The 14463-nt window shown below is 42.2% G+C and overlaps 2 protein-coding genes across 2 annotated transcripts in view; one reads left to right on the top strand and one right to left on the bottom strand.

Annotated features, from left to right (window-relative positions):
• Positions 1–381, bottom strand: part of OTUD4 (OTU deubiquitinase 4) — a 46214-nt gene extending 45833 nt beyond the window's left edge. The window contains exon 1 of the mRNA XM_047855836.1: positions 100–381. Coding sequence (XP_047711792.1) covers positions 100–258 — 159 coding nt within the window. The 5' untranslated portion in view covers positions 259–381. The remainder of the gene's footprint in view (positions 1–99) is intronic.
• On the top strand, positions 305–14238 carry LOC125164795 (translation initiation factor IF-2-like). Its single transcript, XM_047857589.1, has 3 exons — positions 305–502; positions 609–1465; positions 14216–14238. The coding sequence occupies exons 1-2, from the start codon at positions 305–307 to the stop codon at positions 1158–1160; spliced, it is 750 nt and encodes a 249-aa protein (XP_047713545.1). The 3' UTR covers positions 1161–1465; positions 14216–14238.
• The last annotated feature ends 225 nt before the right edge of the window (positions 14239–14463 follow it).

Below are 14463 nucleotides of genomic sequence, written 5' to 3'. Positions count from 1 at the left end.
GACGACAGCCGGGCCACGCGCTGCTCCGGACGTGGGCGGCCCGCAAAGCTGCCCGCCGCCTCTTTCCCACCCAGCCTTCCCCGTCCCCCACCTCATTACCTGCTCCGCCACGGCTCGGAACAGGCACGACCCGTCCTTGGCGACCAGTTTCCGATACAAGCCCAGTTTCCGCAGATAGGCGTCCATCGGCGTCGCGTCCTCGCGGGGCCCCGCGCCGCCCTGGTCCACGCCGTCGGAAGCGCCGACGGCCGCCTCCATGTTGCCGGTCCTACTGCAGGCCAGGCGCGGCGCGGGCTAGCCCCACATGGCCGCGCCGCCGGCTCCTCGACGCCCCGGCCTAGGAGGGGCGGCGGCTCGGGCTCGGGCTCCGCGGGCGGCGGCAAGCGGCGGCGGCCCGAGGCAGCGGGCGGCGCTCCCCGCGCGCATAGGGGAGCCCTGCCTAATGCATGGCTGTGCGCACGCGGCCGCCTCCCGAGGGACCACGCGCCCGGCGGCAACGGGGGCAAATTAAAGAAACCCCGAACGTGAGAAGTCGCTGCCCGGCTCAGGGAAACAGCCGGGGGTCGCCGCCCCCACAAGTTTCCTCGTCCCGACCGGGGTGAGGCGAGGAAACCCCCGGCACCCGGCGTGCGCGGGGCCGGCTCAGGGGAAGCGAGGCCTGCGTCCCCCGCGCGCTCCCCACCCTAGGAGCCGAGGAAGCCAAAAGAGAAAGACGCGGCCTTTCCTTTCCCCACCTCGCAGGAGGGCGCCGGAGGGGCGGAGAGCGGGTGGGGGCGCCCGACGGAGGGCAGCACCCTCGCAGCCCAGAATTTGTTTTCACTTTCGGCCCCACAGCGGAGAGGACGCCGGGAGGTGTAGTTTTGGCAGCGGCAGGAAGTCGGCTTGCGGAGGGTGGGGACGCCCGGACCGTCCTACCCGGGGGAGGTGCCTGGGAGGCACGCGGACTACAAGTCCCTACAGCGCGGGCGCCGCCGCTGCCGGGAGCCGGCTTCGCGCTTCCCGGGCACCGCGTCCGCGAGCAGGCCGAGGGTGTCCGCGAGCCGATGCGGGGCGACCTGCGCGCGCAGCTCCGCCCGCCCAGCTGCCTACTGCGCCGCGGGCCCGCGAGAAGTGCGCGCGCCCTGCTTGCGTGGAGTTGCCAGGGACACCGCGGCGGCTAGGTCGGCCTTTTGTGTATTCCCAAACAGAGGGCGCACCTGTCTGCTCCCCTCCCCCCGGCCTCTTCTGGCGTTTCCATGGAGGTGGCTTTAACGGCTTAAGCAGAAAAGAGAGCTAATTGGCGAGGTCTCCTGGAACTGGCACTGTGCGGGACGACACAGGCTGTCCATAAATCAACCGTAGATTGCCGATTCCTTTTAGAAATTAGGACTACAGCTCCTGCCCTATGGCAAGATGATGTCTTTGCCACAGAGTGTGTTCACCCTGCCTTTGTAACTGCACACCGCAGCACAAAGTGATGTCACTGGTCAGAAAAAGTATTTTTTCTTCAAAAATCCATCTTGTAATTGCTTGATAACATACTGGATTTGCCGTGGGTTCCAGCAGTGTTTGAGGCTTCCAACTCAACTTTTTACTCTTAGAAGCAGAATGATACGTTATGCTTTAGAACCCAGAATTTATCCAATATGTTTTTGTGACACCAGAATTTCACGGTGCTAATATACTACCGCATTTGGTGTTCTAATTATCAAAATACACAGTTAATCATAAACTCTACTCCAGTCTTGAGGCCTTATGGGGACAAGGAAGAGAAGAAGAGAAAAGTGTAGGGTTACTCTAGATTTAGACATGTAGTCAAACTCGGATACGGGCAGGGCAGGCCAGATGGTGAGAGTCCAACGCAAATTACTGAAAATTCTGTTTCAGAAATTTGTTTTCAGTACTTTCGGTGTAAGCATTAATGATGCCTGTATTCGGTTTCCTCAGAGCTTCTAGAATTTTGAATTCTTAATGTTTGAAGATTTTTATCTCTAGTTGTGTAATGACAAGTTATTGTGACCTAAATGAATTTTCTTGTCCCAATATTAAATTTTACACATTTTGTAGAGAAATACTTTGGAATGCAGTGTTTTAGAAAAATGCAGGTTCAAGTCAAACCTATTGAAGTTAAACCTATCTTTAAAAATATTTACATAGCATATATTTCTCATTTCACTCAAAAATAATTACCAAGTTTACTACTACTTACAACATGGCGCGAGTTTTTTTTAACATGTCTTGCTTTTTAAACCCATAGAGGAATTCAAAGTAATATCTAAACTGTAAAGCTTAAGTATTGAATTCTTTTTTTTTTAATTTTTTTTTTCAACGTTTATTTATTTTTGGGACAGAGAGAGACAGAGCATGAACGGGGGAGGGTCAGAGAGAGAGGGAGACACAGAATCAGAAACAGGCTCCAGGCTCTGAGCCATCAGCCCAGAGCCTGACGCGGGGCTCGAACTCCCGGACCGCGAGATCGTGACCTGGCTGAAGTCAGACGCTTAACCGACTGCGCCACCCAGGCGCCCCTTGAATTCTTAAAATGAATAGATTCTATAGTATTAATTTTATAAGCAACAGACTTTCTGATGTGCCAAAAGAAAACGATACCTTTTCTAATATTTTAGTATTCCTTCAATAAGAATTTCTGAATCTAATCTCATGTTCAATATGTATTTATGAGGGATCTACTGTGTACGTCATGTTAAGATTACATTGCTGAATATCATGAGGCCATATTAGAAACTTATATTTCCAGGGACCTCACATTTAAAAATTTATCAACCCTTGTTTTGTAGTTGAAATGGTCATGATTACATTGCTTTAATTTTTTTTAAAAGTCAATCAAACACAAAGCTTTACTCATTTTTCTTTTTTACCATTTTTTTTTTTTTTTGGCTCCACACTCAATATGGGGCTTGAACTCACTACCCTGACTTTAAGAAAAGCACACCCTGCCAACTGAGCCAGCGAGGTACCCCAAAGTTTTGCTCATTTTTATTTTCTTTAAATTTTTTTTAATGTTTGTTTATTTTTGAGAGAGACAGAGACAGAATGCGAGTGGGTTAGGGGCAGAGACAGAGGGAGACACAGAAGCAGAAGCAGGCTCCAGGCTCTGAGCGGTCAGCACAAAGCCCCACGTGGGGCTCGAACTCACAAGCCTTGAGATCATGACCTGAGCCGAAGTCGGACGCTCAACCAACTGACCCACCCAGGCGCCCCTAGTTTTGCTCATTTTTATATGCACGCATTTGGGGTGGTGTGTTTCAAGCATATTTTTTTAAATTTTTTTTAACATTTATTTATTTTTGAGAGACAGAGACAGAGTGTGAGTGGGGGAGGGGCAGAGAGAGAGGGAGACACAGAATCTGAAGCAGACTCCAGGCTCTGAGCTGTCAGCACAGAGCCGACGTGGGCTCGAACTCACATCCGTGAGATCATGACCTGAGCCGAAGTTGGACACTCAACCGACTGAGCCACCCAGGCACCCCAAGCATATTTTTATTTTAAAGCCTAGACATATTTTAATCTTATTTAAATGTGCTTACATATATTTTTTTTAATAAAGTAATATCACCATCTTCTAAAGCCCCCAAATTCCTTTGAAATATTTTGAAAAGTAGGGGAAACCAGATAGATCATTTATTCTACATCGTCTTTATTTTCCATTACAAAAATTTAATTCACTGACAGTGATGTAATCCAAATGTACGTGACCATTTAAATAAGCATTCTAGTATAGAACCTGACACTAACGTGCACTTTCATTAATTTTAAACAAATTTATCAAGTACTAAGAAAACAGAAGCCTTTATCAGAACTCATCAAAATTCTATGTTGTCTTCTAAAACTGTGGTTTGTTATCAGAAGTATTAGAAGAATAACACATTTCCAGTCTTTTCTACATTTTATGTCGGGGCAAAATTACTTATTGTTCTCAGTCCTGCTGAATGAGTGCAGAACAGCCTCACTCTCAACTGGCTGCTTCTCTTTCCAAAATTAGAAGTGAAACACCTGTTGTATCTGACCCGGGGCCTGTTTAAGGAAATCCTTTAGGTATTTTGAGACCTAATCCAAGACAGACCCTCTGTATGCCAAATCCCCAAATATAGCTCACTGTTCAGACAAGGCTAAAGGATCCTATGACTTTAAACTGGATCCAAAATTACAGAAACTCACTTTCAAAGGACCTTCTTAACAGTAACTTCTGAAACTTTTCAAGAAACCACATCTGATTGAAGATGTTTGCTCTGAGGAAGCCATTTGTGAACAGCTAAAGTGAAGACCTCTTCTCTTTTCATCTTTAGTTTTTAAGTGATCTCTATGCCTAACAGTGGCTTGAACTCACAACCTTTAGAACAAGAGTGGCATGCTCTGACAACTGAGCCAGCCAGGCACCCCCTAAAGTGAAGAATTCTTTAAACAGACATTTAATCAAATAAAACCTCGAAGACTGAATGTTCCTGAGAGTTTAATGAAACTAATCAAATCATCTTAGGCACATGTGCCAACTTTTTTTTTTGTGCACAGTAAATGCCTCAAGTTCGTTTGTTTGCACTGACAAACTGGAACAAATAATTGTACAAACTTTTGGATGGAAGTTTTTTATTTTAGAAAACAATAGATTCAGGGTGCCTGGGTGGCTCAGTAAGTTGAGCATCTGACTCTTGATTTCGGCTCAGGTCAAGATCCCAGGGTCATAGGATAGAGCCCCACATTGGGCTCTGTGCTGAGCATAGAGCCTGCTTAAGAGTCTCTCTGTCTCCCTCCTCTCTCTCCCTTTCTCCCTCCTCACACTTCCTCTTTCTAAAAAAAAAAAAAAACAAAAAACAAAAAACAAAAAAACAATAGATTCTCTGGAGGGTTTTTTTCCCCCCAATAAAAGGTAGGTACTGTGGTAGCCAGTCTCTAAGATGGGCCCCAGTGATCCCTGCCTTTTGGTATTCACACTCTTGTATAATCTCCCCATCCTGTATCAAAGTTGGTCTACATGATCAATAGGATAGAGCAAAAATGATGGTATGTCACTTCTAAGAGGTCATAAGATGTGTTTTGTTGCTCTCTTGTACTCCTCTTGTAGGTGACTCTGGTGGAAGCTGTTTGCCATGGGTCCTGAGCAGGCTTAGCAGAGAAGGTCTCTTGGTAAGGAACTAGAGACTTCTGCCAAGAGACACTGAGTTAGTTTTGAAGTGAATTCTCCAATCTAGTCAAGCTTTCAGATAACCGCAGCCTTGGCTGAAATCTTAACTGCATCCTCATGAGAAATCCTGAGCCAAAACCATCCAGCTAAGCTCTGAGATTCTTAATTCTGAGATTCTAAGATTCCTAACTTCAGAAACTATGTGAGATGGCGTGCCTGGGTGGCCCAGTCAGTTAAACATCTGACTCTTGATTTCGGCTTGGGTCATGATCTCACAGTTGTGAAATTGAGCCCCTCATCAGGCTCTGCATCAACAGCATGGAACCTGCTTGGGATCCTCTCCCTCTCTCCCTCTGCTCCTCTTCCCCACTCATGCTCTCTCTCTCTCTCTTTCAAATTAAAAAAATAAAAATTAAAAAAAAACTGTGAGATAATGTTTATTGTAGTAAGCTCCTAAATTTTGGAATAATTTGTTACCCAGAAATCAATAAGTAATACAAATCTAATACAATAAGAAATACAAATCTAATATTCCATTGTTTTTCTTTACTAGGTAGACATAGAATGTATTTCAATAATTCATGAAAATAATCACAATAATTTAATATCCTTCATAGTTTTACTAGTTCTCTAGTAAACTAGCCAGTAAGGGGAATTTTTTTTTTAATTTATAAAATTAATGGAGTATGAATCTTTTGGGCAAAAGTAATTGAATTCTACAAAAACTTACCTTATGAAGAAAGACCTCTTTCAGACCCTATGTGCTAATGACTACTCTGTTCCACTTCCAATTTTATTTCTCCTGAATATTAGCTGAATGCATGACTACTCAGCTTTTCTCAACCTACCACATTTCTCAACCTACCTTGGAACTAAATGTGACCATGTGACTGTTTTAGGCTAATGGAATGTGAGCAGAATTGATGCATTTAACTTCCAGGTCATCTCATTAAAGATGAAACCTTCTGCCCTCTACTGCCTTTCCTATGTCCCAGGAGCTGTTTTGAAAACATGGGCAAAACTAAGCCAGCATTGGGGCACCTTGGTGGCTCAGTCAGTTAAGTGTCCAACTTTGGATCAGGTCATGATCTCACAGTTCATGGGTTTGAGCCCCACATCGGGCTCCATGCAGACAGCTCAGAGCCTGGAGCCTGCTTTGGATTCTGTGTCTCCCTCTCACTCTGCTCCTCCCCCATTCATGCTCTGTCTCTCTGTGTCTCAAAAATAAATAAACGTTGAAAAAAAAATTAAAAAAAAAAAAAAAAAAGAAACTAAACATTGATCCCTAAGAGATGACAGAGCAAGGAGGTGAAGGAACCAGAGTCTCTAATTGCTCCATGGTCTTTAAGACCATTTTGTGAGATAAAAATAAACTTATTTAACCATTTTTTGTTGTTCTTTTTTTTTTTTTCAACGTTTATTTATTTTTGGGACAGAGAGAGACAGAGCATGAACGGGGGAGGGGCAGAGAGAGAGGGAGACACAGAATCGGAAACAGGCTCCAGGCTCTGAGCCATCAGCCCAGAGCCTGACGCGGGGCTCGAACTCACGGACCGCGAGATCCTGACCTGGCTGAAGTCGGACGCTTAACCGACTGCGCCACCCAGGCGCCCCATTTTTTGTTGTTCTTGTTACAACTACTTAATTTATGTATTCTAGCATATTTTTCTTCCAATATGAAATAGCTAGTAACATCTGAGACCAAATAAAACGTATTTATGAGTTACTTCCTGGGTGCCTGGGTGGCTCAGTTGGTTAAGCGTCTGACTTGGGCTCTGGTCATGATTTCATAGTTTGTGGGTTTGAGCCCCACATTGGGCTCTCTGCTGTCAGTGCAGAGGCTGCTTCAGACCCTGTCTCTCTCTCTCTGCCCCTCCCCCACTAGTTTTCTCTCTCTCTCTTTCTCTGTCTCTCAAAAATAAGATAATAAACATTAAAAAGAAAGTTACTTCCTGAGTTGAACAGAACATATTTTTTTCTAAGAAGTTCAGAAATTTTTTTTTTCTGAAAATTTTGGAAACCTAAATGTTAAAAGAACTTCCCCAATGGTTTTCCAAGATTATTTCAACAAATGACTTTCTTCATCACCAATCCCCATTCTCTTTCAGCTGCTACCTTTGACACTGTGACAACCTCCTATTTATTTATTTATTTATTTATTTATTTATTTATTTTGAGAGACAGAGAGAGAGAGAGTAAGGGAGGGACAGAGAGAGAATCCCAAGCAGACTCTGCACTGTCAGCACAGAGCCTGATGTGGGGCTTAAACATACAAACCATGAGATCATGACCTGAGCAGAGATTAAGAGTCAGACACCTAACTGGCTGAGCCCCCCAGGTGCCATGACAACCTCCTTTTTTAACATTTATTAATTTTTAAGAGATAGAGACAGAGTGTGAGCAGGGGAGGGGCAGAAAGAGAGAGAGACACAGAATCTGAGGCAGGCTCCAGGCTCTGAGCTGTCATCACAGAGCCCAATGTGGGGCTCAAACCCATAAACCATGAGATCATGGCCTGAGATGAAGTCAGATATTTGACTGAGCAACCCAGGCACCCCAACAACCTCCTCTTATGAAACTTTTCTTACCTTTATGAATATAACTATCTTAATATTTAGGCTACTTCTCCTTTGCTGATTTCTTTTCTTTGTCCTCCTCTCCCCCACTTTCTAAATATGGAGGTTTCCCCCATGCTCCAGCTTCAACTTTATTTAATCCTATTCTCTTTTCCAAACTTTAACCTCCTATCTCCAATCCATACTAAGCATTTCAACCTAAAATACAACATTTCTAAAAGTAAATTCATCTTCCTCCTAAAACCAGTTGCCTCAAGTGCTCTAATACCAAGCATTTGAGTTTATATGATAGGTACTCAAAAAAACATGATAAACATTTATCAAATGACTTAATGATAAATCACCATGGTAGATGTCTTATTTTTGCTTGATCATCATTCATTCTCTGGAGTAGATGAGAAAAAATAAAGAAGTATAGTCAAAATAGATTGAAAACCAATTTTTAGACAATGAGATCATTTATTTTTTAAATGTTTATTTTGAGAGAGCCTTAGAGTGTGAGAAGGGGGAGGGGCAGAGAGAAAGGGAGAGAGAGAATCCCAAGCAGGCTCCACACTGCCAGCACAGAGCACGACTGGGGGCTCAATCCCATGAACCCTGAGATCATGACCTAAGCTGAAATCAAGAGCTGATCTCTCAACTGACTGAGCTACCCAGGAACCCTGAGAATGAAATAGTTTAATGCTCAGGCAAAGTAAGAAAAGGTTTATATGATGGAGATACTTTCCCAATTTATATTTTATGGAATTATCACTCAGAAAAGGAACCTTATTTATTATGTAATAATAGAATGAAATGAGAAAAGAGGGTGCCTGGGTGGCTCAGTTGCTTGAGCAACCAACTCTTGATTTGGGCTCAGGTCATCAGGTTCTGCACTAAGCATGAAGCCCACTTAAGATTCTCTCTCTCTCTCTCTCTCTCTCTCTCTGTCTCTGTCTCTGTCTCTCTCTCCTCACCACCCTTCCCCCCACACCCCAGCCCTCTCCCCAGCTCATGCTCTCTCTCTCTCTCTCTCTCTCAAATTAAAAAAAAAAAGAGTGAAATGAGAAAAAAAGATTTTATGTTATGGTTTGTGTGTTTCATTTACAAACTCTTCACAGAGATATTGCAAGAAGTTTGTTTAGAGATCCCAAGAGTTAGGGTAGCTGAGTCCTTTCTGTCCCAAACCCCAGGCTCCAGTATGAGGCAACATCTCACACTGGCCATTTTAGCTAATTGCAACACTGCTTCACTGCCTGACTGCTTGGTAAGACCAAAGCAAGTGTATGTCATTAGACCTTTGCCCAGCCCCAATATAAATGAATACTTAATGGAGAGGAGAGGGAACACCCACCTGTACTTCAGGAAACAAACTGAATTCCAAACCACAGTACTTGAACTGTAGTCCTGAAATCTTATTATCAGTATAATTGGAGAAGTCCAATTATGGTTTAGTTTCTTATCACAGCTGTTACTTCCTTGCAAGGTGAACACATGGCCATGACCAAGCTGGAAAGACCTCACAGTAGACTGAAGCTCTTATACAAGCAGGTAGTCAGAATCTGTCATCTCTATATATAAACACCCACATATTTCCAGTCTTTTTTACCCCTCCTTACACTACCACCTCTCAATTCCCACCTTCACCAAAGCAAACTCACAAAATCACATTGCAAGGAATTTAATTTTTTTTTAATTTTTGTTTAATGTTTATTTATTTTTGAGAGACAGAGAGACAGAGAGTGAGCAGGGGAGGGGCAGATAAAGAGGGAGATACAGAACTCGAAGTGGGCTCCAGGCTCTGCACTGCCAGCACAGAGCCCGACGTGGAGCTCGAACTTATGAACTGCAAGATCATGACCTGGCCAAAGTTGGATGCTTAACCAACTGAGCCACACAGGCGGCCCTACTTTATTTTTTGTAATATTTATTTATTTTGAGAGAGACAGAGAGAGAGAAAGAGAGAGTACAGGGGGAGAAGGGCAGAGAGAGAGGGTGAGAGAATCCCAAGCAGGCTCTGCACTGTCAGCACAGAGCCTGATGCCGGGCTCAAACTCACAAACCGTGAGATCATAACCTGAGCCAAAATCAAGAGTCACTAGCTTAACTGACTGAGCCACCCAAGCACCCCGCAGGGAATTTACTTTAGAACCCCAGTGGGATTATAAATCCTTTGTAGGTTTACAGAATTTAGGATTATTTTGTATTTCCCAACTAAAAATGTTTTTACATATTTAGATTAATAATTCAACAAATATTCGTTAAATGTTTTCATGTATTCCCGATAAATCTCTCAATTAGGAAAATATTTAGAATGAAAATGTATAATTATGCAAACTGTAGTTAAGGCCTAAATATTTGGTCAAAATTATGTGTTAGGTTATACATCATGTCCTTCTTTATAAACAAAAAATTGAAGATAATCTAAATGTTCAACAAGAGAAAATTGCTTACATTTTAATATGCCCATACAATTAGAATAGTATTGGGTGTTTTAATGATGTGTGTGTGTGTGTGTGTCCATGTGTCTTTATAACCATGATCACCCAGAGAACTTCTCAAAACCAGAGATCACTGAAATTAAAGGGAGAGGATGGGTATAAATGAAACAAAGATTGGGCCATGAGATGATTATTGTTGCAGTTAGGTGATAAGTACATGGGTGTTAATTATACTATTACTTCTGTTTTACACGTGTCTGAAATTTTCTCTAATAAAAAAAGTTAAAAACAAGGCTTTTGAACTTCACTCCAGGTTTCTTGAACCAGAGTAACAGGGGACGGGATGCAGGAATCTGTTTTATCAGTCTCCCTAGGTGATTTCGAAGATCGGCCAACAGATCTGGGAACATTTGAATATTGCTATAGTGGCAGTGGAACAGATGTACACCACCCAAGAAAAGGAAATCATGGATTTTTAAATTAACATGAGAGTAGGAATTAAACTCCCAAGCTCATAATTCGTGTTATAGATCATCATGAACAATTCTTAAAGATTCCATGTTTTTTTAAATTTTTTAATCTTTTTTAAAATAATTTTTTAATGTTTATTTTTGAGAGAGAGAGACGCACACACACACACACACACACACACACACAGCATGGTGGGGGGTTGCTGAGGGGGATGGGGTGGGAGGAGAGAGACAGAGAAGGAGACAGAATCTGAAGCACGCTCCAGGGTCTGAGCAGTCAGCACAAAGCCCTACTCGGGGCTCAAACCCAGGAATGGTGAGATCATGACCTGAGCCAAAGTTGAACACTTAACTGACTAAGCCACCCAGGTGCCCCTTAAAGACTCCATTCTGAATATAGTACTTATTATTTTATATATAATACCATCAGACAAAGACATCTAATGATGAAATTATGTTTCTTAAGATGGTTGCAAAATGCAATATCAATATTTTAAAATTAAAGTAAGTATAAAAAAAATAAAAATAATAATAAAGTTAAATAAAATTAAAGTAAGTATATATAATAAGGTATTATTAATGAAAAATACAAAAATGTACCATAGTAACCAAAACCAAAATAGATGTGGACCATGCTGCTCTTAAGAGTGGTATAAAAGTTAAGCAAAAATAAATTTTAATAGCGTTATTGGGGTGTGCAATTGACACACAATACACTGTACATATTTAAAGCTTGCAATTTGGTAACTCTTGGCGTACTGCATTTATATAGCCATGAAACCATCACCACAGTCAAGACAGCAAATATATCCCTTACTTCTCTAAGTCCCCTATTGTCCTTTGTAACACTTTCCCCCCGTCCCTCCTCAGCCCTCAACTCTCCATGTAACTACTGATCTGCTCTCGGTCACTGCATTAGTTGGCTAGTCCTACTATAATAAAATACCATGGACTGGTGGCTAGAACAGTAGTTTATTTTATCATGGTTCTGGAGGCTAGTAGTCTGAGATCAAAGTATCCTTAGAGTTCATTTCTTTTGAGGCCTTTTCTTGTGGTTTTGTAGACAGTTGTCTTCTCACTGTGACTTCTCAAGGTGAACTTTCCCCTCTACCCATCAGAGTAGAAATTTCCTTCTAGGACACCAGTTAGATGAAATTAGGGCCCATTCTGGTGACTTCATTTTAACTTAATTACCTCTGTAAAGACCCTATCTCCAAATACAGGTATATCCTGAGGTTGTAAGGGTTAGAACTTCAACAAATGCACTTGGGGGGTATTTAATCAGCTTATAAGAGTCACTGTATATTAGTTTGCATTTTCTAGAGGTTTATACTAGTGTAACTCTTTCAATATGAACTCTTTTTTGCCTGATTTCATTCACCCAGCATAATTACTTTGAGATTGATCCATTCATGTATAAGTAGTTCATTTCTTTTTATTCCTGAGTAATAAATATTTCATTGTCTGGACCCACTACACATTGCTTATCCATTTACCTGTTAGACATTGGGTTATTTCTCATTTGGGCAATTAAAAAGAAAGCTACTATGAACTCTTCATTTCCCCAAGGCAAATTACTCAGGAGTATAGCTGGGTCATATGTTAAGTGTGTGTATAAACTTTCTAAAATATTGCCTGACATATTGTGATTTGTAATAAGAAATATACATTTGGTCTTTGTCTCTCTCAGTACTTAGCACAGGGCTAAAACCCTCGGAATTTCCTGAAAAGAGTGGTAAATGTGCCTTCGTTAATGAGATGGCTTTTGGAAACCCTTTTTATTTTATTTATTTAATTTTAATGTTTATTTATTTTTGAGATACAGAATGCAAGCTGAGTGGGGCAGAGAGACAGGGAGACACAGAATCCAAAGCAGGCTCCAAGCTTTCAGCTGTCAGCACAGAGCCTGATGCGGGGCTTGAACTCATGAACTGTGAGATCATGACCTGATTGGAAGTCAGATGCTTAACTGACTGAGCCACCCAAGTGTCCCGTGGAAGGCCCTTTTTAAAGGAACCAACCACAATGGAAGGTTGGAACTTTTAGTCCCACCCAAATCTCTGGGGAAGTGAGACAGGCTGAAGATTGAATTCAATCACCAACAGCTAATGATTTAATCAATCACAGGTAATGATTCACACTCTCCATAGGAGAGTGTTTGGGGGGCTTCTGGGTTGGTGAACACATGTAGATTTGGGAAGAGAGAGTGGAGTGCTTGGAGCATGGATGCTTCATGCCTCTTTTCCAACACCTTGCCTTACACATCTCTTCCATCTGGCTATTCCTCAGTCAACCTTTTGTAATAAACTGGCAATCTAGTAATTAAAATGTTTCCTGAATTTTGTGAGCAGCTCTAGAAAATTACTCAAACCCAGGGAGAAGAGTCCTTAGAACCTCCAATCTGTAGCAGTTGGTCAGAAGTACCAGTGACACCTGGTCTTGTGATTGTGTCAGAAGTGGGGTGGGTAGGTGGGAGACAGTCTCGTAGGACTGAGCCCTTAACCTTTGGGATTGATGCTATCTTCATGTAGGTAGTGTAGGAATTCAGTTGACTATAGGACACCCAGCTGGTGTCAGAAAATTACTTGGTGATGTGAAAAAAAAAACCCACACATCAGAACTGGTGCCAGAATCAGACCGCCAAACTGTTTTCCAAGAGGGTTGTTTCATTTTACATTCCCACCAGCAGTATGTAAGAATTCCTTTTTCTCCACATTCTCACCAACACTTGGTATGGTCAGACATTTTAATGTTACCCATTCTAATAGGTAAGTGGTAGCATCTCACTGTGATTTTTTTTTAAGTTTATTTATTTTTTAGTAACCTCTATACACAGTATGGGGCTAGAACTTATGATCCCCAAATCAAGAGTCACATGCTCTTTCGACTGAGCCAGCCAGGTGCCCTTCATTACTTATGATCCCCAAATCAAGAGTCACATGATCTTTCAACTGAGCTGGCCAGGTGCCCTTCATTGTGATTTTAATATGAATTTCCCTAATGACTAATGATGTTGAGCATCGTTAAATATGTTTTTGTGTTATCTGTGTATCTTCTTTGGTTGAATGTTTGTTCAAATATCGGGGGTCCTTTAAGGTTTGTTAGATGGGATCAGAGGAGCATTTAGCTTCATATCCCTACTACAAGGCAAGACCTTTTTGAGTTTTGTACCCAATGTCCCAAGAATTATAAGATTTCCAGTCTGACTGGTGGGAAACAGAACTATTCCAGGCCCTGTGTATACACTGGGCATTGTTCTCTCTAATCATCTCAGATAGTTCTTTCCTTGATCTTGGGTGGTTTCCTCCTATCCATGCATTGTTAAGATGAGACTCCACAAATTGACCACAGTTATTTCTCTGGGTAGCCCTCTCCTCTTTTGTAACCTGTCCAGTGAATTGTAGCAGCCTTGGTCTTTCCAGACCCTGCCCCATCTTCTCAACTCAGAGAATCCCTGGGCTTTGCCTGAGTTCCCTCTCCTTATACCATGGCCTGAAACCTCTCTCAAGACGTTAACCTAGGAGAATCATAGAATTCACATCATCTGTTTCCCATCTCTCAGTGATTACTGTCTTTTGTTGTCCAATCTCCAGTGTCTTAAAAAACCATTGTTTCATATGTTTTGTCTAGATTTTTGGTCATTTTAGGAGGAAAAGTAAATAAAGTTCCTGTTATTCCATCTTGTCTCTAAGCTGAAGTCTGAAGTAATAATTTGAAAACAAATTTGGAACAACACAGTAAGTATTTTTATTTTCAGAGATTTTTTGGTGTGGGTCACAAAATAAGTCCAGATTTCCCTGATTTTGACTCCAGTAGTTCTGCACTATCTTGGCTCCTACTGAAGACTCTCTGATCCCAATCAACTCTGCATCTTTATC

The sequence above is a fragment of the Prionailurus viverrinus genome, chromosome B1 (genome assembly GCF_022837055.1).
Source record: "Prionailurus viverrinus isolate Anna chromosome B1, UM_Priviv_1.0, whole genome shotgun sequence".
In the NCBI taxonomy this organism is placed as follows: Eukaryota; Metazoa; Chordata; class Mammalia; order Carnivora; family Felidae; genus Prionailurus; species Prionailurus viverrinus.
The sequence above is the reverse complement of the archived record's forward strand: the minus strand, read 5'-3'. Positions and strand labels throughout refer to the sequence as shown.

Coding starts and splice junctions, on each gene's coding strand:
- LOC125164795 (XM_047857589.1), top strand. CDS start 305: ATGGCCGCGCCGCCGGCTCCTCGACGCCCCGGCCTAGGAGGGGCGGCG. Junction 503..608: donor CGCGCCCGGCGGCAACGGGG/GCAAATTAAAGA, acceptor GGGTGAGGCGAG/GAAACCCCCGGCACCCGGCG.